General features: G+C 34.3%; 1 protein-coding gene across 3 annotated transcripts in view; it reads right to left on the bottom strand.

Moving 5' to 3' along the window:
• Positions 1–27,356, bottom strand: part of LOC145277665 (uncharacterized) — a 399,006-nt gene that overhangs the window by 2,264 nt on the left and 369,386 nt on the right. For all 3 annotated transcript variants that reach the window (XM_080129328.1, XM_080129327.1, XM_080129326.1), the window contains exons 10-18: positions 26,618–26,734; positions 25,447–25,495; positions 16,756–16,885; positions 12,498–12,626; positions 11,733–11,801; positions 6,134–6,212; positions 4,470–4,567; positions 3,072–3,200; positions 1–575 (exon numbers count right to left, since the gene is read on the bottom strand). The exon at positions 1–575 is cut by the window's left edge. In XM_080129328.1, the coding sequence (XP_079985454.1) occupies positions 1–575; positions 3,072–3,200; positions 4,470–4,567; positions 6,134–6,212; positions 11,733–11,801; positions 12,498–12,626; positions 16,756–16,885; positions 25,447–25,495; positions 26,618–26,734 (1,375 nt within the window). The remainder of the gene's footprint in view (positions 576–3,071; positions 3,201–4,469; positions 4,568–6,133; positions 6,213–11,732; positions 11,802–12,497; positions 12,627–16,755; positions 16,886–25,446; positions 25,496–26,617; positions 26,735–27,356) is intronic.

Raw genomic sequence — 27,356 nt, 5'->3', positions numbered from 1 at the left:
GCGACTTCCATAGTATTGGTGGTCGTCCCCGAGCTTGCGACTATCGGAGAGCTGGTCGCTCGAACGGCAAGCGGACTCTGGTTCATATAATTGTGGGCAGCAACGTTGTTGATTGGTTTGTGACACAGTCCGAGTAGAGGACTACCCTCGTGACTGTTCGGCATGGGGTTAAGCGGCTTCGGTTTGTGAATATCTGATGTATTCGGCGGTCGAGAGGTGAGAGGTTTCGGTGACTGTTGGGCCTGGAAGTCGTGCAGATCCTCTCGGCTCTTGTAAGGTTTTATTTGGTGTCCGTTCAATTGGTTCGACGACGACGATGGATGGTGGTGGTGGTTGTGGAAATGACCGCTGCTATCATTGCCACTACATCCGTTGTGATGACTGTGAGGTGCGACGCTTCCTGTAGGGTGGAAGCGAAGGTCTTCACTGCTTTCGCCCTCCCATTTCTTGTGACTGATGCTGATGGGAGGTGGTGGATGTTGTTTTTCAGTTGGCAATTTCTGCTTTCTTTGTCTTTGAGGAAGGTCAGAGCAGCTGGTAGGAATGGTAAATTTTTCTATGGTGTTGATATTCATCTGAAAAAAGAAGAAAAGAAAGAAAAAAGAAGATGCAGTCCATTGTATAATATTAGTGTTATCATCGATGTCCCCACTCCCAAATGTTAAGAAGTAAAACAAAAAGAAGAAAATATAAAAAAAGGAAATAAGTTTATCAGTAGAACAATAGAGAGTTAGTTTTTCATCGTCGCACACAAAGGGAACTGAAATAGGATGGTTAATCAAAGTGTGACAGTAACGGGCACAAAAGACCGAACAGTGGAAGATGAGTTTTGCGACAATTTGTAACAGTTGGGAACATTTGTGGACAGTCTAGGGTTTGTGACGGTTGACGACAGTTATAGTTAAAGAGGGTTGAGGTAGTTTCCAGGTAGATACGGTTCATGCAAGTTGTGACTCGGAGCAGGTCAACATAAGCTGACATCAGCTGACGAGCACAACAACGACAATAGATGTAGATGTGGACCTTAGCATATAGAGGATCGATGGTGTCACACACACACATCCAGAGTGCAACTGATATTTGCAGAATGTGTCGGCGTTTGTGTTCTTTGTGCTTGTAAACACGTGTGCGCCCCTATTATCATCTCAGCAGCTGCTAATGTGAGAGACGACAACACCGCAGAAGAGAAGACGAAGGAGGAAGGGGCCATGAAAACAACGTTGCGGTTAGTAATGTTGTTGGGTAGGGTAGTGGCGTCGTATTACAAGAGTACTCGTCCCAGGACGGACTCATTAATAAACTGCAGGACGACTAAACACTAAACTACACCAAAGAACTACTACTACTACTACTACTACTACTACTACTACTACTACTACTAATAATAATAATAATAATAAATAGTACTATAATGAAAAAATAAAACAATGTAAAAAAATAGTATTTCATTAAGGGATTGGAATTGTTTTAATTTTCATTCATGTAAGTTCCTGTTTTTACTCTCAGATTGTTTGGAATGGCTTCAAACTTTTGGGAAATATTCCGTTCGGAAAATGTACAAAAACATTCAGTGAACTTATGTGGAACCCTTTCACCAAACCTCTTCACTTTACAAAATTTCTTCAGCTGGTTGGACACCTTCGAAATATTGACATCAAGTGTTTATTTTACTAAAGAGACGTCAGTTATCGAAGCCCAGAAGTCACTGGAAGATAAGGATAAATTAGTTTGTGACGTAGACGATGAGATAACACCATAATAATCGGTAAAGATTGCTGAAATTAGGCAAAATGTTATTATTTAAGAGAACGGCTAAACAAGAATTTGTTTAGATTATACTTAAAATCGACTATGTCCTAGTAAGGTGGGAAGCATCCCTCGGATACTGTGTTCCACAGATAGGTAATTAGAAAAAAAGAATCTTTTCCATGGAAAATCTAATTACTTTTAGGTACACAAAGGAATAAACAGAAATTATTGACAGTTGTTGTAGCTAGACGAATTTTGTGTGCGTGGAATTTTTACAAGAAAGAAACCATAAATATTGTAGCTCAGCCTAGTACCTACCATGAACATTATGACATAAAAAAGATAGAGTAGTGAAAGACGAGAAATCTTTCATTTGTGAGAAAGTGACTGTAGAGAAGAAAAGAGAACATCTCTCACTAGATTTCGAAGTGGATTTTGCAATGTGTCGAAGCAGGAAAAGCTGTTCTGAACGACCTCCCATACACATACCAGAGGTGGAAACAGTAGTTTATTTTAGGACGTATTTGACTTCCATGCAGGTAAAGGATTGCGTCAGAGATGAGATATTGTGTAATTCAAATGGTACGGGGTTCAATTCCAAGAAACAGTCATGCTACGCTGAAGAGAGGTAGGTACCTCGGAACATGCGTGTCTTAGATTACATATTAAAAATAATATGTATATATATATATATATATATATATATATATGTGTGTGTGTGTGTGTGTGTGTGTGTTTGTGTGTGCGTAGATCATATTACATTATATTTTTACAAAGGGGTTACCACTTATCAAGATATCAAAGTCCGGGGGCTTCTCGAGGATAAGGACTAATGTGAGTACGATAGCGATTGGGATAGTAGCATAGTAATCGTTAATAGAACTTTATCTTCTTTTATTACATTTTCACCCCAAACAAGGCACATTGCCACTTTAATGTAGGGGCTACTATCAGGGACATAAGCTACAGGGTTACTATGTAGGGAGTTGGGCAGCAAGATGTCAGTTCACTTCTTGAACTTCTGCATGTCAGTACAGTTGGAGAAGCAGGGACCCGGAAGGGAATTCCAAAGTCTAGCGGTTCTGGAGAAGAAACTACTGGAGTAGAAAGCTCTCTTACATCTAGGGATCTCTACTGTGAAGGGGTGGAATTTAGCTGTTTGTCGGGTTTGTCGGGGTTTTTTACGTCGAGGGGGGTACAAGTGCTTGCAGTTCGTTGGAGCATTCACCGTTAAAGTACTTGTAGAACAGGCAGAGGGATGCAACATTTCGTCGAGTTGATTATTGAAAGCATTATAATCATTATCCAGAAGGAGGACTTACCATTTTGATTTTCTGGTTCAATCCTTTTCGAAAGCGCTCCTCTGCCAAACGTTGGTGGGAGATTTTCCAGTAATGTTTGCATTCGTGGAGAAACTGCGACCACATGAGGAAAAATTGTTGGATCGATCCCTGGAAAATTCGAGCATAGATATCTTAATAGTTAACATCACCTTTTAAAAAAATCAGGACAGAGGCAAATCACGTCTGAAGAATATTCATATATACATGTAAATATATATACATAAATACATAAATATAGTAACATAAAACAGTCCACAAATTAACCAGCAAATATTAATATATGCGAAATAAATAAAGTGGAATAACTAAGTAAAAGATATATTAGGAAAGTATATTTGAATGATCTCCCTTGGATCAAATAACTAGCGTACATACAACAGAGCGGAATATTTACTCGTAGACAGATAAACAAGCATATTCCAATGATATTGCAGTTTTAACACAAATCAATTTAAATTGATAATAATATACAATAAGGAATAAACGGAGAAAATAAATTTCAGGAGGTAAATTTAATAAGATGAATAAAAGGTATTATTATAAATACGAAATATATATATATATATATATATAATAAAACTTGAAGAATTTACACATATACACACATATATATTAAGAGGTATATTTAGTAAAAAAAAAAAAAAAAAGAAGAAATCTTTTTGGCGTCGAGAGGTTCCAGGTCGCCAGGTCTCTTTGACTGAAACAGATAGCTATTTGTAGCGACAATATGTAACTGTTTACCCCAAATAATAAAAATATTTTGCTCTTTTTATTGAGCACTATTTAACAACCTCGTTGTCTTCATTAGTTCCAACTTTTAAACACCTCAAACACACACACACACACACACACACACACACACACACACACATATATATATATATATATATATATATATATATATATATATATATATATATATCTTTATATGTATTAAAAGAATACCCGTGCCAGGGTGGGTAAAGTGTATCCTCCGAACAGAACAATTTTGCACCAATTTTACGTACCTTTCCTAAGATTTAGAATTTTATTCAAATTTTGATCAAAATCCATCCATTATTTTGACTCTAGAAAATATTTAAAATCTATGATTTACGCTTAAGAAGTCTAAAAAGGAAATTGAAATTCAAAGACTGTTTAATTGGTGTATAATATCTATCGATTTAATTTAATGCAAATCTGAAATATTTGAATTTACAAATGTGAGTTTGCGCCCATATTATGCCCCCCCCCCATATTTTAAAATACCTAAAAAAGTGAGGCGTAGGGAATATTAATTAATAATACATATTGGTACATTTTCATCCAAATCCAAGGTATCCTAATTTTCTCTTTGTCTTTTTGCATGAAACTAAATCAGAGTAAAAAGATTCTTACCTGGCCGTTCATATCAACGGAGAAATACGAGAGAAGTTTTATGCAATATTCTTTTGTGTCGTACAAGAACTTCTTTTGCTCCTCCATCGTCTCCATACCTGCAAAAATGAATAAGAATGGGAAATTTTATGTCAACTGATTTTTTAACAGTCCTGGTGAAATATTCTCTTCTCATTAAACATTACAGATAAATTTAGCACAAAGATCTGTAATATTACATACATACATACATACATACATACATACATACATACATACATACATACATACATACACATAATTAAATCTCAGCGAAGACTTTTTGATTCAGCACTCATTATAAACTCCGAAACAAACAATGTAAGCGTTTTTACAATTTATCCCCATTTAATCAGGAAACTTATATTAATAGAACAGCATTTGAATTTAGCTCCATGTTAGCTATTTTATTAAAATAATTATATCGATAATAAAATTAAAACAAAATAACAACAAAAAAAACCCACTTATTCTATTCTATAAAGGCATCAAATATTTTGAATTCTAATGACTATGGTTCGCTCGAAAATAAGAAGAAAAAAAGAATTCTTTTCAAATCAAAATCGTACCACACCTTTTGAATTCTAACTATCCTGTGTCGTTTGACGCACACACACACACACACACACACACACACACACACACACACACACACACACACACACACACACACACACACACACACACACACACACACACACACACAAAATCAATCATTTTATGGCACGTACGCATTACATATTTTGAATTCTAACAGCTACGAGGTTTCGTTCGAAAAAGAATAAAACTCTCCTTTTCATATTAGAAAAGCACAAAATGTTTTCAAATATTACATTTTATTTCTTAAAATCAATAATTCCGAGTAAGCCACAAATAAAGACGAAGCATTGATGAATATATAAAGAATTTTTATTTTTACATATTTTTATCAATATTCATTGCTGCTGATTATTTCTTTATTGCGCAGGATGATGTTTCAAAGGGAAGCACTTAAAACTAACACCTTACACAGTACACATTTTATCAACAACATTGAAAAAAGGAAAAGCATTACCGGAGATAAATAGAGCACATGAATAAATGCAATAATATGTCTAGTGGTCCATGTTTGATTAAGTAAAAAGAGGAAAGTTTCACTCGGAATTAAGATCAGAATTTAAGTTAACGTGTTAAAGGAAGTGACGTTGTCGACATGGCAGAATCAGTTAAAACTAACTTATTTGTCGATGTGCTCCAGACACTTTTCCCTCTACGAGAAAGGGCCGTATGATTATAGAATGAAGAGGAAATAAACCCCGAAGAATAAAAGCACAGTTCGAATTTGTTGTTATTCTCCTATTTCGATTACGAATAATATAAATATAGCTAATTCGTTATTAGAACGATAGAGATAGGCGACTGCTTCCAATATTACAAGAGAATAGTGACGGATAAACATAATGGCGGGCACGGCGACTATTACTATTTAGGCGTGTAATCAACGCATGATTTCTGCGAGATAATTATACGGTAAGAAAAAAAAGTCGCAAAAAATTTTTTAATGATGAGAACAATAGTCAGAAGTAATAGAATGCAAATGGTCGTAACAATATAATAAATAATTGGATAAAAATAAAATAAACGCAACTTGTTTTTATTAACCTTACCTGCACTGAGGAAATAGTCGACGGCATTTCGAAAGCCCTCGACTTGTCGGCTTGTACTGGTAGCCAAATTTGAGTGAATCTGAATAAAAAGAAAATTTTCATAAATATATAATCATAACTTACTATATATACATACATATATATATATATATATATATATATATATATATATCTCATATATATATATATATATATATATACTTCTCATTATGTATACATATTTAAAAAATATATATTTATGGATATATGCATACAAATGGCTATATATAAATGGATACATATATGTATTGTATATATATATATATATGTATATATTAACAGATAAAAATATTTATGTACATATATATATATGTGGATATATATACATATGGATATATATATATATAAATATGGATATATATATATATATGGATATATATACATATGGATATATATACATATGGATATATATATACATATGGATATATATAGACACACATATAAACGTATATAAATATATATATCCATATATATATGGATATAAATAAATATATATATGAATATGAACGTATACATATGTATATATATATATAATATGGATATATCTACGTAGATATATATATATATATATATATATATATATATATATATATATATATATATTATATACGGATATATATGTACATACACATGGATATATATATACATATAAATATATGTATATAATATATATATTAATAATATTAATATATGTGTATATATATATATTGATATATATGTATATACATATGTATATACATATGTATATATATGTATATATAATATACATGGGTACATATGGATAAATATGGATATATATCTACATGGATATATATATATGTGTATATATACATGGATATATATTTATGATATATATATATATATAACATATATACATGGATATATATATGCATGGATACACCGATACACACACATGCATACAGGGTGACCAAAAAAAACGGGTCCAAATCTAATTAGGCCCTGTTTTTTTAGTGTTTTGTCCGACTGAAATGAAACTTTGGTCATAACTAGTTTATTATATTCAAAAAGTCATATCAAACCACTAGGGTCTTTGGCCTTTTTTTTCTCCGTTCTACAGCATATGTTCTAGATATACCTTCTATGTTTTTTGTTTGTTTTGGGTCACCCTGTATATATACATATACATATACATATATATATACATATATATACACATATATATATATATATATATATATATATATATATATATATATATATATATATATATATATATATATATATACTGATGATTTAACAGTCCTGGTGAAATATTCTTTTCTCATTAAACATTAGAGATACATTTAGCACAAAGATCTGTAATATTACATACATACATACGTACACACATACACATAAATATGGTTCGCTCGAAAATAAGAAAATAAGAAAATTCTTTTCAAATCAAAATCGCACCACACCTTATATATATATATATATATATATATATATATATATATATATATATATATATATATATATATATACACTACTGGTGATCTGTTGGGTCAGTATATGTAATAGCTAGCTATGGAATAGTAAGTATACAGATTAATGCATAAGAGTGCAAGTGAGTATACAGAATTAATGTATAAACGCGCAAAAAGCGAATGCCCGCGCGTGCGAAAGAAACGTTGCGACCAGTGAAAACAATACACAATTCCGTGCTCGCACGTAAAATATTCAATGCACACACGCGCAAAAATTTGAATGCACGCGCGCACGGAAACAAGCCTGCGACCAGTGAAAGCAATACGGACTACATTGGATAATATAGGTTTTAACATCATTGCCTTTAGATTAAATGAAAAATCCTTTATAAAGATGAAATAAATAAAAAAAGAAAAAAAAAAGAAAAGAAGAAATATACAACGTGATTATTTCTGCGTGGGTTATTAAATGCAGCAGTACCTTTTCTGTCTTATCGTTATACATATATATGTATTGTATATATATGTATATATTAACAGATAAAAAAAATATATATATGTATATATATATATTAACGATATAAATATATATATATATATATATATATATATATATATATATATATATATGTATATATATACTTTTATATATTATTTTATTTATATATATTTTGCGCGAAAACGGAGATCCTAAGCCGGACTCTTAAACCGAAACCGGAAGGACGGTCTAAAGTAAAGCAAGCAAGCAAGGAAGGAAGCAAAGATGATTTGAATTTATATATATATATATATATATATATATATATATATGCATATACATATATACACACACATGCATATATGCATATATGTATATATAGTGAAGCAATCGTTACACACACACACACACACACACACACATATATATAGTGAAGTAATCGTTATATATATATATATATATATATATATATATGATAGTGAAGTAATCGTTAATGATGTAGAATTTGTTTATTTATGAGGACGACTTAGAAACTTGTTTACATTAGATTTGAAGGCTACCATGTTGTATTTAGCTGGGAAGCATGCTCCAAAAGCGGACAGTTCTGGGAAATAAGCTTTGTTCATAAAATCTGCGTTTTCATTTAGGCACAGATAGAGAGTGGGGAAAATCATTCATAGTGGTTTTAGCTAGTCGAGTGTCTTTTGTGAAAGTTGGCAAAGGGGGACCATGGATTGGAGTTCAGACAAACACTTATGAAATTATATATTGGAGCAGAGACAAGCTCGCGACGTCTCTAGGAAAGAGGTTGTAGGGAAGAAAAAGTCATCATTTATTAGGTTACGAAGCCGGTTTTGAACTCTATCAGGGCAGAATAGAGTGTGTTGAGCAGCTCCTATCCAAATGTGGCAACAGTACACCATTGTAGGGCGCACCTGGCTCTTATATGAAAATTGAATATTCAGTCAGGTGTGATACTATAGAGGACATATTCTTTTTGAATATGGAGTGCAGAGGTATATTTGATATGAATGTCTGGAGGTCATCCCAGTCAGCCATAGAGTATCAATACAATACGATGGAAAAGTACATCAGAGGACTGATTGCATTTTTTTTTTTTTATCTTAACCGATACAACTGAATGAGCGGAAGATCCTAATGGAGGCAGAACGGAGGATGAGCACATGTCGGGGCAATTTTTAAGAAACAGATCAAGGAGACTTACATATTGTCTGTTGGAGTTAGACATACGGGTGGGTTCGTGAACAATTTGCGTTAGGTTATAGGCAATTGAGAAATCATGACAGTATCTCCTCTCATCATCCGTCTTGTTTGAGTGGATTAGCCATTCAATGTTGTGAACATTGAAGTCTCTGCAGACGTGAATGTTAGCCGAGGGATGAGTAGACAGAATGTGGCAATTTTGTTTCAGAGATTCTTTCAATGATAGTAACTCCGTTGTTATGGGGTCGATAGAGAGCAAATATGAATGCAGTGATGTGATGAAGTGCTACTCTGAAACACATGTAGGGTAAATTATTATCTTCTCTGGAGATGTCCTTACCACATGGAAAGCCATCTCTAATGTAGTCACATATTCTATGTCGATGAAGATTTTGGGGGTCATATTTTGATGTCAAATTTGAATATCGGGTTATCGCGAACTCATCTAGGGAAACAGTCGGTTCAATGCCAGTTTCGCACAGGATCAGTAAGGCTGGTTTAGTCGACTGTAATTGAGTTTCACTCTTTGGAAGGTTGGAACGTAGACATCTGATATTAGAGAATGAGACCTGGTAGTGGGGGGGACTATGTTGGGAGTTGGGGTTCTGGGTTTAATCTTTTTTTGTTTCTTGTGATTTGTAATTATTTGAGGATTGAGAGATGTGGAGAAGGTCGGCAATTGTTTAAATAGAGCAGAGAAAAAGTTATATATATATATATATATATATATATATATATATATATATATATATATATTTGAAATTAGTATATTTAGGCAACATTTTTTCATTCAAGCAGACATTACTAAATCCTACGGGGATACTTTGCTTTATGATTTGTTTTCGATTTTCCTACAAACTTTTTAAATCAAAATCGAAAATGTTAATAGAAATTCCATAGTTATAACGAGCATTTTCGATTCAGCTGTGAATCATCCTCAGATGGAATTTATGAAGTTGATGAGGTGAAAGTGAATAGGAGAGAAAATGAAAAATAGAAAAATGAAAAGTAAAATACAAAATAAATTTTATCCAGTGATGGGAGGTTAAAAGCATATAACAATTCGATTAAAAGTTGACTAAAAAACTATGTCGGTTAAAAATTTAAACTTTAAAATCTACGAACCCATGGGCCAATATTTGTTGTTGCTCTTCTCGATTTATTGAATACAAGTTGCTATTTTATGGATACCATGTTTCAAATTTTATGCTAATATATTTAGTAAGAATATAAATATGTATTTGAAGACAGTAGATCCGATAAGATTTTATCTCAGCATAACCGTAACCGGACTCCCTATGTATATGTGTCCTCGGAAAAAAAAAGAGTCAGACTTGAAACGGAGATGGAATTTTACTGTGGAATTTCTCCTTCACAGATTGTCGCATATATAAGCAATACACTCAATTGTTCCCCTTCTCTAACGCTTGTGTCTGTAACGCTCCTCATAGGATGAAGCCCACTTACTGTATAACGTATCAATAAAATTAGCCAATTGCTCCCCAGTTCCGCGTCGTTGTCACTCCATAATAACATCTATACCTACATGACTGACCACCGACAGAAAAGACAAACTGTAGTATCTAAACAATTAGCCAAAAAGATTTTATATATTAAAAATAGGTGCCTCTAATTTCTCAGTAGATGTAGCTTTACACCACGATGCTTAAAAAAAATAAATAAAGGGACACATGCACTTGGGGAGTTTAATTTCGAACACCGTTAAACTATTACATGCCTCTGCATTTTAGAGAGTAAAAGGGGCGGGGCTAATAAAAATGATGACGTAATCGGTCGAACAAGAAAGACGGCTTTTAATTAATCAGTTATGTAAAAGCAGTTCAAGACATGGTGCATTTAGTTCTCTCCCACTACAGGAACTGTGGCAGCAGGGTCGGAAAGTGGCAGCAGGGTCGGAAAGTGGCAGCAGGGTCGGAAAGTGGCACCAGGGTCGGAAAGTGGCACCAGGGTCGGAAAGTGGGACTGAGAAGTCAGTGCACCTGGAGAGGGGCAATTTGACCTGCAAAACGTACCTGGACAGCCCCATTACCCGATAATTAACAGGAACCAAGTCATTACAGGAATGGTCTAATCTCTGATGATTTTGGGGGCCGAGAATAAAATCCATCGAGACGGAAACGACGTTAGCATGCAGAGGCTTAATGCATCTCGCCAATAAAGGCTTGACAATAAATTGACTTACTATTTCGAAATTCCTTTATCGTAATCTCATCTATCACGTGATCTTTTAAGTTAATCACGGCTTCGTATTTATTAGACTTTTTGTTTAGTCTTACTGATAGATAGATAGATAGATAGATATATAGAGAGAAAGATAGATAGATAGATTGATAGAGAGAGAGAGAGAGAGAGAGAAAGGGAGAGAGAGAGAGAGAGGTGGGCATACAGATGGTCGTGTATAGCTTACTTTGTTCCGTGTGTTGATCAGTTCATTCTTCCAGCCATGTAGATTCTTCTGCATATCATCGAAAGAAATCTAAAATAAACATTAAGAAAGATAAAATTGCATTAAGCTCAATGTACTGAGACGGAGCATAACAAAAGACCAGTATACAATTGGTGAAGCTTTTAATAATCATAAACGGTTACTAGAACGATAACAGTGCCGAGGATCGACAATTAACGAGTCTTTGGGACTCTTCACTAAAATCCAGACGAGAAAGAAAAACCTAAAACCAAAAATAAATAAATAAATAAATAAAAAATAAAAAAATAAAGACAACAAAAAAAATATACAAAACAAAAAACAAACAAACAAATAAAAACTGCGAGCGGTGTCTACAGACAAGCCAAAGGTTGACCAACTGACTTAAACTTCGAGGAACACCGCCTTCAACAATAGCAACTGGGAGGCGATGGTGGTTCAGTGGTTAACAACACGGGCTTATAACCTGGGTGAACCGAGTTCTTTCTACAGAAACACTGGCAACTTTCACGTGGCCCCTTCCGATATTCTTCTAAAAAGAATTCTTAATAAAAAGATACCCGGGAAACGGATACTAACAAAATCATAATGAATCATGCTTAACAAATAAACGAACAAACAACAGCATTGCCAGTGAGAAATTACTGATAATTACTGATAATTATTCGTGTGAAAACTCTTTGTGAGCAAATAGTAAAAAAAAAAGAAAAGAAGAAAAAGGAAAAAAGAACAAGAATCAGTTCTTACTTGGGCGGCATAACGAACAACTATGGCGTTAGGAAGTCGAAATGTTTTGTTAGTCTGTAAGCCTGGTTCATTCTCGTATTTCTGGCAATAAACCGTTATGACGTATTCCAGAAAATTAGATTTGTTGTTCTGCAAATGGAAAGAAGAAAAATATTGATTATTTGAATTGAATAATCATTTTATTTTTATTTTAATGTATAAAGCCATTTGAATAAAACGAATAAGTTATTAATATTACAAAAGGTGTACATTCTTTGACTTGTGGCTAAACTAATGAAAGGAATAATATATCTGAAAAAGGTGAAACTGTTTATACTTATCGACTTTACTTGAAAAAAAAAAGCATATATATATATATATATATATATATATTATATATATAGACTCAAAATTTGATATACAGGGTACTGAGATTTGGGAAAATCTTTGTGATAGGGTTTCGGCCAGATATTTGGCTGTTAAGGGGTCAAAGTTCAACGATTTGACCTTTGAGAACTCTACAAAACTCCTCCGTCAATTTTGGGTCTAAACGTTTGAAATTTTAGATATAGGTTTCTTGGACATGGATCTAACTTAATCACTTGATTGGAGTCCCAAACAATAAATGTTAAGGGGTCATAATAGGGGTCAAATAATTAAAAAAAATTACCTCTGCGGTCTCTACCAAATTACTTAGACAATTTCTGGTCTAAACATTTGAAATTTTACATAAAGAGTATTAAGAGAAAGGCCAAGCTTTTTAATCAGTTTGGTTCGAAATTTTTTAGTTACCAATATATAAATGTATGTATGTATGTTTGCATGTTTGCCTAAAACTTTCGACAGACGCGACGGATTTTACCGAAATCGGTATCGTTTTGAAGTTCGACTTTTCAGACGACAACTATCGAAAAATAGGCTAAAAACATTAATATTTCACCTTTAACTTGGCACTTTTCCACAGGGGGTCGCTTTTTTTCGCCGATATTTTTGAAAGTCATCTTTTCCTTTCGGTTGTCTAGCCTTAATTTAAACCTACGTGACCTCCGGTTTGGCGGTGGTCGTAACAGCAAAGACGTCAGGTTTTTATTTCCCGTTCTTTTCCTCCTTCGCGGTATGGGTTCGAGCCTGCCTTCCTACTACTACTTTTTTTTTGTTGCTTAACATACACATCCAAACACCCGGGCAACGTCGGGCTGAAATGCTAGTATATATATATATATATATATATATATATATATATATATATATATATATAGAGAGAGAGAGAGAGAGAGAGAGAGAGAAATAAAAAGGAACAAACCGTATTATGTGTTCATCAACATTTCGTCTTTATTTCGAGACTTCCTCTGGATGAATATAAAGACGAAACGTTGATGAACACATAATACGGTTTGTTCCTTTTTATTTCTCTATTTTGTCGGAATACTATTTCCATTATTTTCATCATATATATATATAGTGCGCACGCGCGTATGGCGAACGTATTCAAATGCCGAGCAAACATAAAAATAGATGTGCAAGGACCGACGAGCACGTAAGAGAATACGATCACACTGTAGACGAAGGTGCTGTCACAGCCGTAACGAAAAGTCACATGTGGCTTGAGAATGAAGAATAGAGGTCTTTTCTTAAAATCTTAAACACGAGAAATTCCTTCCTATTCTTTGTCTCTTTTTTAGACTCAGTCTACAACGTGTCGGGTCTTCGTGTGTAAACATGTACTACGTTACACACACACACACACACACACACACACACACACACACACACACACACACATATATATATATATAAATGGGTTAAGAGATTCGAACGAGAGAAAAATGTTGATTTAAATGAATGGGGTAACCAACAGTTGCTATGTTTTTATGATTGCCTTATTATTTGATATTTTCATATTTTATATTATTGAAATAATTATTAAAAATAATTTTAACGCATTTCGGACGATCTTATGTTTTTTTTAAACGTCATCTTCAGAAATTATGTACAAAATAGATGTTTTAACAACGACATTTTGAGGATAAAAGTTTTTCGGAAGGAGTAAAAAACTGCTGTGTGTTTCTAACGTTTCAAACTTTCCCGGGTTTCACTTGATCCAGTTCAGGGTCATTGCGTGGTATAGGTCTTGTTTGCTTTCCATTTTTTCTCATTTATTTATTTTTCTTCTTACTTATAAGGGGTGTATGGTAACTTCGTCTCATAAGTGTGTCTGTGTATATGTGTTCGCGTGTGGGGAGAGCCTGTGAGCGTGTGCTTTAATTGTAGTGATTTGTGAAATATAAGTTATATTTTCGTAGTTTTAATAACCAATACGTTTCAATAACATTCCTTTTTTGGTAACGAAACATTCACCGGAATATTTCGTATTTCATAACGTCCACATCTCTATAACAATAATACTCTCCTTGCTTAGGTAACTCGACGACGCCCGAAACTCCAATATACAAGAATATATCATCAATCATAAGTAATCGGCCATCCTTCAAAAAATAATTTCTCGTCTTAATGTAACAAAACGCGGACGCGCATACGGCAGCTGTGTGCAAATGCCGAGCCATGTGCGAAGTGACGTCACGGCGAGGAAGAAAAACATAATGCAAAAAAAGAAAAACGAGGATCACGTTTTATTCGGGAAATTACCCGGAAATAAATGTCGATGTTTTAATGGAAAAATGTGAGTCGAGTTATTCCTTGTCTTGGTCTCCTTTGTGACAGATCTATAACGGGCTGGGGCCCCGAGTTTTAAAACACGTGTAAACGTTTGTACAACGTTACACTAACACTGTTATTTTAAATGAAACGAGTTAAGCACAGGGTGGAGTAGAGTAACTTGTTTATTTAAATTTGGCACCCTAAAGTTATGGTTGCTCCAAGGATGGTAGGGATGGATTATTTGGGAGGGCGGGGCTTAAAATTTGGTTCTTACTGTGCGTTATTTATTTTTTATTTATTTTTCAGGAACCTCAGTGAGCACCATGAAGTGGACAAGTTGGAACGCGCTTTCGCTGCTGAGGCATTTTTTCAAGCGGTCTTTCGATTATCGCAACTCAACGTGTATTTCGTAGACATTTTAATATTACCTCCTTCCTCCCTCATTGTCGTGCTCTTGGCCTGCAGTCGATTGTTTCGTGGGGAAACAACTTTAGAGAAACGAGTTATGTAAAGAAAAAGAAACCTGGCTTCCCACCAACAGCAAGGTCACCCAAAAACATTGACGCGATGAGACAATCTGTTTGGAGATCTTCCCGACGGTCTGCCTGCAAACACGCATCTGCTCTGGGATTGTCTGCTCGTTTTGTGAGACGAATCCTCCACGAATAATTGAAATTTTATCCCTACAAATTGGTTATGGTGCAGGAACTTAATCCACGCGATATTATTGGGCTTGACTGACGACACACTTGTTTTCTTCAGTGATGAGGCTCACTTCCATCTTTTGGGATCTGTAAATATGCAAAACATGCGCTATTGGCGTCCTGAGAATCACATAGAACTTCACAAACGTCCTCTACACGCACTACATGTAACTGTTTGGTGCGCACTATCGCAAGTTGGTATAACTGGTCCATGGTTTTTTGAAGAAAACGAACAAACAATATCAGTGACATCTGACCGTTATGTCAATATGATCAATGAGTGTTTCCTGCCAACACTGAACCAGATGGATGTGGGAAATGTGTGCATTACGGTGCCGGGCATACACAGCACGCGCGTCAATGACTGTTTTGCGGCAGAATTTACCAGGACACCTCATCTCCTTGAGCGGTGATCTTAAATGGCCAGCACGGTCCCCTAATATATTTCCATGCAACTATTTTTTTATGGAAATATCTGAAATCAATTGTTTACAACGATCGTTCTAGCACCTTGACTCACCTGAAAAACAACATTCGTCAAGCTGTCGCCAACATACTCATCAATATGCTGGAAAGAGCTGACCGAAACTTCAGAGTTCGATTAACTCAGTGTATAGAAAAGAATGGACACCATCTTACTGATATCATCTTTAAAACTGGTAAAAAAATAAAATAAAATTTAAATGTTGTACTAGTTGTAGTTCAAAGAATTACATGTGTATCTGCATTAATTGTGATTTAATTGATATTCCGAATAAGCAAAGTGTCCTGCCCTACCTTTAAACTAATGCCATCTACTAAAATCGTTAAATTCAAATTATCATTCGTGATCTCAAAAGTCAGCAATTGTTACATTTCCTCTTCAAATAAGGTGAATTAACAAATACAGAAACAGAAACTTTCAGGATGTTACTTACTTTGGCTAAAATATCTTTTAGTTTTGGAAGAATGTCTAACTGGAAACCATCAGCCTGGCCCAAGGGTGTTCCACCATTCATGTAGTTGCCAACACACACCATCACCTCGAGGAAATTTTTCAACGGTATACTGAAATAATAATAATAATAATAATAATAATAATAATAATAATAATAATAATAGTAATAATAATAATAATAATAATAATAATAATAATAATAATAATAATAATATCACATGACTCAAGGAAACTGAAAATTCTACAATTAAATAAAATATCCCTCACAAAAGTGATGGCACCTGTCTCGGTTGATACCACACGAAATAGTTGTGAAAAATCAAGGGGGATAAAAAGTCTGAAGAACATGAGCAATACCCAAGGAGATATATTGCCACCAACATCTTAGAGAAAATTAATTACCATTAAATGGTCGCTACTAGTGAGAAATCAGTTGCAAATGGCTGTTTTGACAACGCAAAATCATTTGTAATAGTTATCGAAAGTTGAAGAGTACCAGCAATCGGAGAAGATTTGATGTCATTCAGACTTCAATGAACACCATTAGTTATTAACTGTGGGAAACCACTGATGATGACTCCTAGTGAGTACATGATGATGATGATGATGATGATGATGATAATAATAATAATAATAATAATAATAATAATAATGATAAACCACAAGTAAAACAATTATGGGCTTGGTGTTGCCACAAACACCACAGCATGAAATATGCAACTCACAAATAATACGCAACGTGTGACCCAGAAGAAAGATCTGGGTGTCATGGAAGGCAGATGTTTCCTTGGTGGCCAGCTTGGGGGACTCAGTTATCATCTTGCAATGTTGGCTCCTCTTCTAATTTCAGAAATATTAATATTACGGACACAGAACACGTATCCCCTCTAATTTCAGGTGCCAAAACAATACAGATAAAACATAGGAGAAACAAATTAACCAACATCGACCAAAAACCTAAAGGAAGAAATGGAAAACAAAAGAGACTAGGTTGGTAATATAAGGTTATTACATTAAAAACCTTAAAGGATATCGCAAACAGATGAAGGAGTTGTGGGATGCGTTCAGAACAAAGAATTGCGGGTCAAACGAAACTTATTCTCAAGAGAGGCTGGATTTCAAATTTAGAATTGAGTGAAATACAACAAGAGATAAATAATGAAACAGACCAAGAAACGCCTCTCACTGGAACCCCACACACAGAAAGTCCAGTTGTAGAAGGCCTGCAAAGCTCAGACACAAGAAACATGGAGACCTAGATCTATAAAAGAGCAGAACTTAACGAGAATGAAGTAGCTGGAATAGAAAACATCAGGCAACTTATGCACGAACAAAAACCAAAGTTCCCATCCTTAAGGAATCAAGTGGAAGAAATTAATAGCTGAAATAGAGAGGGTGAACAAGCTCCTCCCATACATCCCAACAGATACCATTACAAACCTAAACAATTTAATTTATGCGGGTGTTAAAACAGTAAGTTTAAAGTAGAAAAAAGAGGGGGGCGAAGAAAATGGACCCACAAAACCTGGATGGTAAGTAAAGCTGGAGACCCAGATCAACAAACTAAAAAATAAAAAAAGAAGTACAAGTAATAAAAGACGATGGAAAAAATAGAAATGTGACCAGCGAGAAAAGCCCGACAAGAAACAGGAAGAAGTGAAGGAAAAAAATATCAGTAAAAGGGAGAATAACGATACAAATCTGAACAGTGCAAGCAAAACAGGACCTTTTAAAACAATGAAAGCCATTTCTATCAGAATGTAAACGGAGGAAAAACACGAACAAACCAACTGGAACCAACAGAAACATAACGCTACTGGAGCCAGATATGGGAAAAGCGAAAAGATCGTAATAGAAATGCTGGATGGCTGAAAAACATAAAGGAAGAGTCACAGCAAATTGAATAAAGGACAGAGAAGGAAATCAGCAAGGAAATACTCAAAACAACCCTTCGAAAAATGGCAAACTGGAGAGCACCAATCCACAACCGGATACACGCATACTGGTATAAAAAAATCACAGCACCACATGAAAGAGTAATTCAGAACCTGAAAAAAAATGTATTTACGGAGCAGATGTGTCAGAATGGATGACCAAAGATAGAACCACACTGGTGCAAAAAGAATCTGAAAAGGAAACATCCCCAGTAACTACTGGTCAATAACATGTTTACCTACAATGTGGAAAATACAGCACCACTGAGGGAACAAATTAATCATCCCCTTCATAATAGCGATAGCGGACTACTCCTAGAGGAACAGAAAGCATGCCAGAAAGGAAAAAGAGGAACACATGACCTATTATACATAGACAAAAGGATCGTGGAGGAGGTGGAAAGTGGAAAAAAAAGAACTTAGCCATGGCATGGATAGACTACAAGAAAGCGCATGACAGGATCCTGCAAGCATGGATAATAGAATGGCTGAGAATGTACAATATATCAAGTAAGAGAAAATGCAATAAGAGCATGGAGACTTGAACTGACAGATGATGGACAATACATAACTGTGATTAAAATACAAAGAGGGATCTTCCAAGGTGATTCCCTATCACCGCTACTGTTTATTATACCCATGATTCCCTGAACAATATATTAAGAAAATGCGAAGCCGGAAACAGTTTACTAATACAGATATAAGTTGAACCACCTAATGTGCATGGATGATCTGAAACTGCTTGCAAAAACTAAGACAGAACTAGAGATGCTAATAAATATAACCAGAATCATTAGCCAGGACATCCGAATGGAATTCGGTATGGAAAAGTGTGCACTGCTGATCATGAGAAGGGAAAACTGGAAGCAACGGAAGGTATGGTACTACCCAATCAAACAGAGATGAAAGTGAACATGATAGCTACAAATACTTGGGAGTTTTGGAATCAGAGACCATTAAAGTAACAGAAATGAAAGAGAAAATGGAAAGGAATACCACAGAAGAACAAGTAAACTACGCAAAACTAAACTATATTAAATAAACATAATTAAAGGAATAAACATGTAGGCAATGTCACTAGTAAGATACTCTGGACAGTTTATAAGCTGGACCAAAGAAGAACTGAGGAATCTCGACCAGAAGACCAGGAAACTCATGACAATGCACAATGCATTATAATAAAACGATGATACTGACCGATTTTATGTATAAAGTAAAGACAGAGGAAAGAGCTGGCTTCTATAGAAGACTGTGTAAAAAAGAATTAAAAAAAGACAATGCAGAACACAGAAAGAATAATTACCGCAGCAAGAGATACGGAAGACACAAACAAGATAGAAAAAGAAGAGAGGATAAATAAGACGAAGAAAGAACCATAGGAAGAGAAGCAGCTACACGGACAATTCATAAGGATAACAAAAGATGAGACTAACGAAAACACTTTGAAATGGCTACAAAAAGAAAACCTTAACAGGGAAACTGAATCCCCAATAACAGCCGCACAACATAATGCGATTAGAACCAACCACGTCAAAGCAAGGATCGACAAGACACAAGGAAACAGCAAATGCTGACTCTGCGAACAAAGAAACGAAACAATAAACCACATAATAAGTGAATGCAGAAAACTAGCCCCCAAAAAGAGTATAAAAATAGACACAATCAAGTGGGGAAAGAAGTACACTCGCAATCATGCAGACGATTGCATCTTAAACACACAGACAAATGATACAAGTACAAACCGACAACAATACCGGAAAATGGAAGTCACAAGATCCTATGGGATATGGATATACAAAAGGATAAACCCATCCAAGTAAGAAAACCGGATATCATAATAGTTAACAAGAAGGAAAAGTCCTGTCAGATTGTAGATTTTGCCGTTCTAGTAGACCACAGAATGAAGATCAAGGAGACGGAGAAGCGGAGCAAATACACGGAACTGGCCAGAGAGCTCAAATGGATCTGGAAAATGAAAAAAGTCAAGATAACACGACTAATAGGAGTGCTAGGAATAATACCGAAAATCTTTGAAAACAGGAAGGGAGAGATTGGAATGAGAAGGATGCCTGAGAGGATACAATGGATAACAATGATGAAAACAGGAGAATATTAAAGAACAACCTTGAACGCGGAGACTAGCACACATGAACTACAGACACAAACTGGACACACAGAAACGGTTACAGAGGTAAAACACAAAGGAATCATAAAAACTGAAACGCGATAATTGTAAGTTTTTGTGTGTTTATGTCACCAAAAGCTACGTCACACCAAATAAGTGAGAAGGATTAAGAGGAATGGAAAAGCCTAGGAGAGAAAGCACTAGGTAGACCTCCGCTGGTTGAGGAAAAAAAGAGGATTGGGACCTTGGATAGGCTTATTACCACCCAAATTCCAGTGAAAACCAATGGTTGCTGTCAACGAGAAATCAATGATAAGCGACTGTCGCGATAACGCAAATTCTGTTGCAAAGGTTATCGAAAGAGATGGAGCGTACTGGAAATCTGGAGAGACTTGTTTGTCATTCAGACTCCAGAGTAGTTCTCAAATAAAAATCCTTGATGGTGGCCTGTGTGACTACTCCTAATGAGTTAATAATAATAATAATAATAATAATAATAATAATAATAATAATAATAATAATAATAATAGGAGCAATCCCGAAAAACTTCGAAAAAATAATGGGATAAATTGGAATCAAAGGTATGACTGGAAAAATACAACGAAAAAAATCCTGAAAACAGCTGAAATATTAAGAAAAATCCTTGAATGTGGAAACTAACAGACAGGAGCAACACGCGCGAGCCAAACAAAATGCTACAAAGGCAAAACATGAAACGCTACATAGGACCAAAAACACTGAAACCGCATATCTATAAATTCTCTAACCCAACCCTACCCTCATTGCTACATCACTCTCCGCCCACAGAAGAACGAGACCAAATAAACAAGTAGAGTCAAGGAGGAAAGAAAGACCGATGAACTGACCAGACTTCAACCGAATAAGTGCGAAGAAAACTGGGACCTTGGGGGGGGGCTTATTGACACTACAAATCCCAGCAGAGACCAATAGTTGCTGCCAACGAGAAATCAATGGCAAGCACCTGTTGGGATAATGCAAATTGATTTGCAAATGGTATCGAAAGAGGTGGAGAGTACTGTAAACCTGGGGAGACTTGTTTTCACTCAGCTTCCAGGGAACACCACAGGCTGTTTTCAGGAAAAGATCTCTGAAGATCTGCGTAAAAGCTCCTTGTGAACCAATAATAATAATACTCCTTTTTTAAAAGTAAATTTTGTTTCATTTTTTTTTTTGTTCTGAATCAAAATGTTTAATTCTGTTGTTATGTTTACATATGTTACCAGGAAGGAAAATAAAATTATCTCCCCTTGGTCTCTACTTTCCAGAAATCTAATCTATAAGACTCAGTAATGCGCTTTACAATAATATGACAAGATTTCAATATCAAAAATGTCCTTTACTTATTCAAAAGTATTTCAAACCTGTTGAGTCCTCGACAGATAAACTCACATCTGTTTGTAATACACAGTATACGTTTACATAGTGTATATAAAAGAGAAACCTATCCTCAGGTTTTATGCTGGGACACGAAAATTTATTCTAAGTAGAAACTTAATGTGCGGGATTTTATGCCTACTTGCTGTGCGTACTCTCTAGTTATCTCTTCGCTTTTATGTTTTATGTGCATTGTCTAGCTGTGTCTCATTTGGTTTTAATTGTTCTATTACGCGTGTAAGTAAACCATAGGTTGATAATAATAAAAGTTACATTAGAATTTAATTACATTATCATGTCAACAAAGATGAGGGTTATTGCAATAAGTTAAAGGGAGCTTTGAAATGCAATGGTTTAAAGAGGTTTTCTCCTAATTTCCCTTTTACTTATTGTAATCACCCGCATCCTTATTGACATGATAATGTAATAAAGTTCCAATGTAACTTTAATTATGACCCCCTATCTTTTTTTATAAATTGCTCCTCTTAATCGGGTAGAGTTTCATCTATCTAGACAGGTTAGAGCTTTCTCTTCGAAAATAAAATCTGTTATTTTCAAGTTAACTTCATATATATATATATATATATATATATATATATATATATATATATATATATATATATATAGTAATTTATAAAATATATATGGCGATTAAGCTACCCTGAATATTCTGCGTTTCATCCAACTATAGGATTCATCAGGTTTATGCGCGAATTGTGTGGTTGCCTCTTGCTTTTATATATGTTGAGGATTTCTAGTTGGCCAATCAGCTTTCTAGTATCCACCGCGCCCCTTCCTATCAGCCAATGAGAATGCATTTTATCAAACAAAGGATCTGTTTTAGAACTAGGTTAGTGGTTTTAGGTAGACGTTCTCCTTTTTTTATACATATAAATATACCTATGTGTACACACATATACATGCACACATATATACATATATATATGTGTATATATACATATATGTGTGTGATCGTTTATGTATATTCATGTTTATTTAATTTATTTATTTGTTTGTTTTCTATTGTTATTGTTAGTTTTAAAGCTATTTTGTATCGCTATCCTAGAGTAAGTTTTATTTAGTGAACACAGTTGTTTGCTATTTCCCGCCTACAGTTTAATAGATTTTGAGGTTCTTTAAAGTACAGGATAGGAAATTTTTCATGGAGGCATAATTTACATGGGCCGTCTAAGTGTCTGCATGTGGTAGCTTGTCTCATTATTTTCCATTCGACTATCGGCGAATGTCCGCTATATATATATATTAGTGTGTGTGTGTGTTTGTGTAGGTGTGCACGCGCGTGCATGTGTGTGTGTGTGTGTGTCTGTGTGTGTGTGTGTGTGTTAGAAAAAAACCCGTCTTAGTAGTACAGGTGAAATTTATTTACTGAGCAAACAGTTACTTATATAAAATCAAGATATAATGTTATTAAACCTAGTTTAAATTGTAATAAAACTTCATCACAAGATTTTTATTCTAGAAAATATTTGAAATTGAAAGAGTCTGAAGAAGAAATTAAGAGAATATATATATATATATATATATATATATATATATATATATATATATATATATATATATATATATATATATAAAAGTGAACGTGTCTGTGTGTCTGTCTGTGTGTCTGTGTACATTTTCCTTCATAATAACTCTGTCAATTTTCAGTCTACAGACTCGAAATTTGATATACAGAGTACTGAGATTTGGGAAAATCGATGTGACCGGGGTCAAGCCAGAAATTTGACTGTTAAGGGGTCAAAGTTCAACGATTGGACCTTTGAAAACTCTACCAAACTCCTCGGACAATTTTGTGTCTAAACACTTGAAATTTTAGATATAGGTTCCTTGGACATGGATCTAACTTAATAACTTAATTAGAGCCCTCAACAATAAGTGTTAAGGGGTCATAATAGGGTCAAAGTTAAAAATATTTACCGTTTTTTTTTTTTTTCTCAGCATACACCTCACACCCGGGCAACGCCGGGCACGCATGCTAGTATGTGATAACTATTTTTTCATAAATAAGATGGCCGCCAACTGGATAGGTGCCGATGTGAATTATTTTGATTCTTCATGAATTTTATATATTACATCATTATGCATTTTTCTCTTTGTGAACTTTCTGTTTTTTTTTGTGATGAGTTAACTGAAGGAAATATGCAATGTTGACATACAAGTATTGTTTGCATTTAAATAAACATATTTTTAAAAATGTAATAAAGTTTTAATTTTGGAAAAAAATGATTGGTAAGATCAGTAAAATCTTGGAATTTGGAATATAGCAAAATTGTTATTCATTTATGTATGCTTTCTTGTTATATCTTAACTTTCTTGTTATATCTTAATTTTGATTTAAAAAGAATTGCTATACATAAAAATAGAAAATATTCGCAAAAGCGTATATTTTCACACAACACACACATTGAATATCTACTGGAGAGAACTTGAATGCCTACTAGACACTATCCTCGAGTGTCTAAGGTCTCTCTGTATAGGGATTTTCAGAAAATTTCCTACGTAAAGTCTGATTAAATATTCGAAAGCACATAGTATTCGTGGCCCAACTAATATTACACTCTCTATGGCTAGCTAACACTGGCTTTTACGAGGAATGGTTTACCTCCTGCAAGTGATGCTATCTCAGTTCAGAGCACAAAGATAGATACTCCACCAGAATAGATGAATACTTGTCCTGGAATTCAGTAAGACCCAGAGATCACAAGAAATAAACACTATAACATATTTAAATAGTCAATTTTGAAGAGGAAAATCATGTTTCCATCTTCTTTACTAACTCAGTGTTTGAGGTGTAAAAGAAAAAATTGGTAGAATATTTGAATATCTGTGAATCTCATGCAGAGATTAAGTTTTAGCCCCAGCGAGGGATCCCTTGATTTCTGAGAATAAAACAAATATATATGAGGAAGAAATTCAAGATTTTAAAAATATATTTTATACTAATTTAATTTATTGTTCGACAGGATACTCAAAAAAGGTATATTAAAATTTCCTTAATCCGTGGACTTTCAAAGAAATGCGTGTTCTCATCAGAGGAAAGATATTATAGCTATGAATTTGCTAGTACTTTCATTAATTGAAACAGCAATACATGAAAACTAGTCATGAGTGAAAACCCCCCCAACTTTTTGTGCAATATATATATATATATATATATATATATATATATATATATATATATATAAATTATATTTACCTGGTGTATAATTCATCGCAAGCTGCATTCACAGCTCGTAGTCTTTGATCTAATAAAAAAGAAAATAAACGAAGAATTAAAATAAAGGATAATTATTTTCAAGTGCTTTGTTGCCCTCAACGTCCGGTTAAAACCTCCTGACTATGTGCATAGATAGAGAGGGAGGCTGAGAGAAAAAGGGTGGGAGAGAAAGAGAGAGAAAAAGCGGAATAGAAAGACTGGGCAAGAGAAAGAGAGACGGAGGTAAGAAACACGCGACGAGAGAGCTACACACATACGAGAGCAGAGTTAAATAACAAAGTCGATTTTTAAACGTGGCGAAATTTCGGGCCTCCTCTCCCCACCCCAAAACACTCTAGAATGAAACAAAAATAAAAATTGCTTTAGTCTAAGAAGACCCCTCTTTCGTTGATCGAGTAATGTTGAAATAAGTGCTTGTCGTGTAATGGGGTCCCAAATTCGAGCCTCGCTTTCAATTTGAGAAAAAGTAGTTAACATGATACTAGACCGACGGTGTCGCGCAAATAACATATTAAATTTACCCTTTGACTCAACATGGATATAAACAAAATGAGCCAAACTTTGAAGGTTGGTTTGCAAAGAAAAAATTGTGTGTGTGTGTGTGTTTTAACCTTTTAATAGGGGAGCACTGAAAGACAGCACGGATCAAAACAGAGAAGGCTATGTTATTTGCTGCGACACCATCGGCCGAGTACGACGTGACTTACCTTTTCCCAAACTGAAAGCGACGCTCGAATTTGGGACCCCATCGCCCAAGCACTTTTGATATATTTAGAGATAGGGCATTATTGATTGGGGTGAGAATCAATAAAAATATATAAAATAAATAGATAAAGTGATACTATTCAAATTAATTAATTTTGGTCAACCGTTCCGACCTCGACTAAGCCTGATAATACTGGAATATCGAGGAGGTTTATTTTCATTTATATTCCGGGGAAAACCACGAACTGCAATCAAACAGAAATCATTGGTAAATGGTTGGTACACCAAGCGAATTACAATGCTGATGAAGAAGATTGGAAAAGGCTAAACCTCTGGGGTGGGGGGGGGGGCTTGTCGTCAATCCTATTCCATGGAAAAAAAAAACGTCCATTTCCACCAGCTGATGACAATTCGAATAACAAAGCAAAACGTTTTTTATACTCACCTGTTTCAAATAAATCAGTAAGGAAACGTAGTTTAAAGCGTAGAAAGTCCAACCTTTCTCTCAGCATTTCCATGCCGGACAATTCGTATAAAAAGTATTCAGGACAATCCAATTGCACTAGATCAAAATGAAAAATATGAAATATTCTTACAAAATTGATATCAATAAACTGACAGTAAATATACAACACTTCATTTTTTAACATTTACAATATAAAGAGATGAAGGACTACACAATATATAAAATAGAAATAATCCAACACTATAATAAAGCTTAAAATGTAATATGTAATATATATATATATATATATATATATATATATATATATATATATATATATATATATATATATATATATATATATATATCACGCACACATATTCGTCCTTTCCCGACATGGGTTGGATTTTAAAAAACTGTTTTCTTTCGCACGATCTATGACTTTTTCTTTTATCACATTTTTATTTCAATTATCCTGAAGATGTCCTCTGAAACAGGGACGAAACGTTGATTTTTTAATAATTTCATTCGGTTTTTTCTATTTTTTCTTTAAACATATATATATATGTATATATATACATATACACACACAAATATATATGGAATATTTCATTAAATAAAATAGACGTTTTTGTTTATTAAAAATAAAAAAAAAAATTGTTCAAAACCAGTTAGATTAATTTGTCCCTGACAGGATTGGAAAGTACTCGGACTTGTTATAAATATGGTGATTAGATCA

Source organism: Euprymna scolopes, chromosome 6, assembly GCF_053919585.1.
Source record: "Euprymna scolopes isolate OS-2025 chromosome 6, ASM5391958v1, whole genome shotgun sequence".
Taxonomy (NCBI): Eukaryota; Metazoa; Mollusca; class Cephalopoda; order Sepiida; family Sepiolidae; genus Euprymna; species Euprymna scolopes.
The sequence above is the reverse complement of the archived record's forward strand: the minus strand, read 5'-3'. Positions and strand labels throughout refer to the sequence as shown.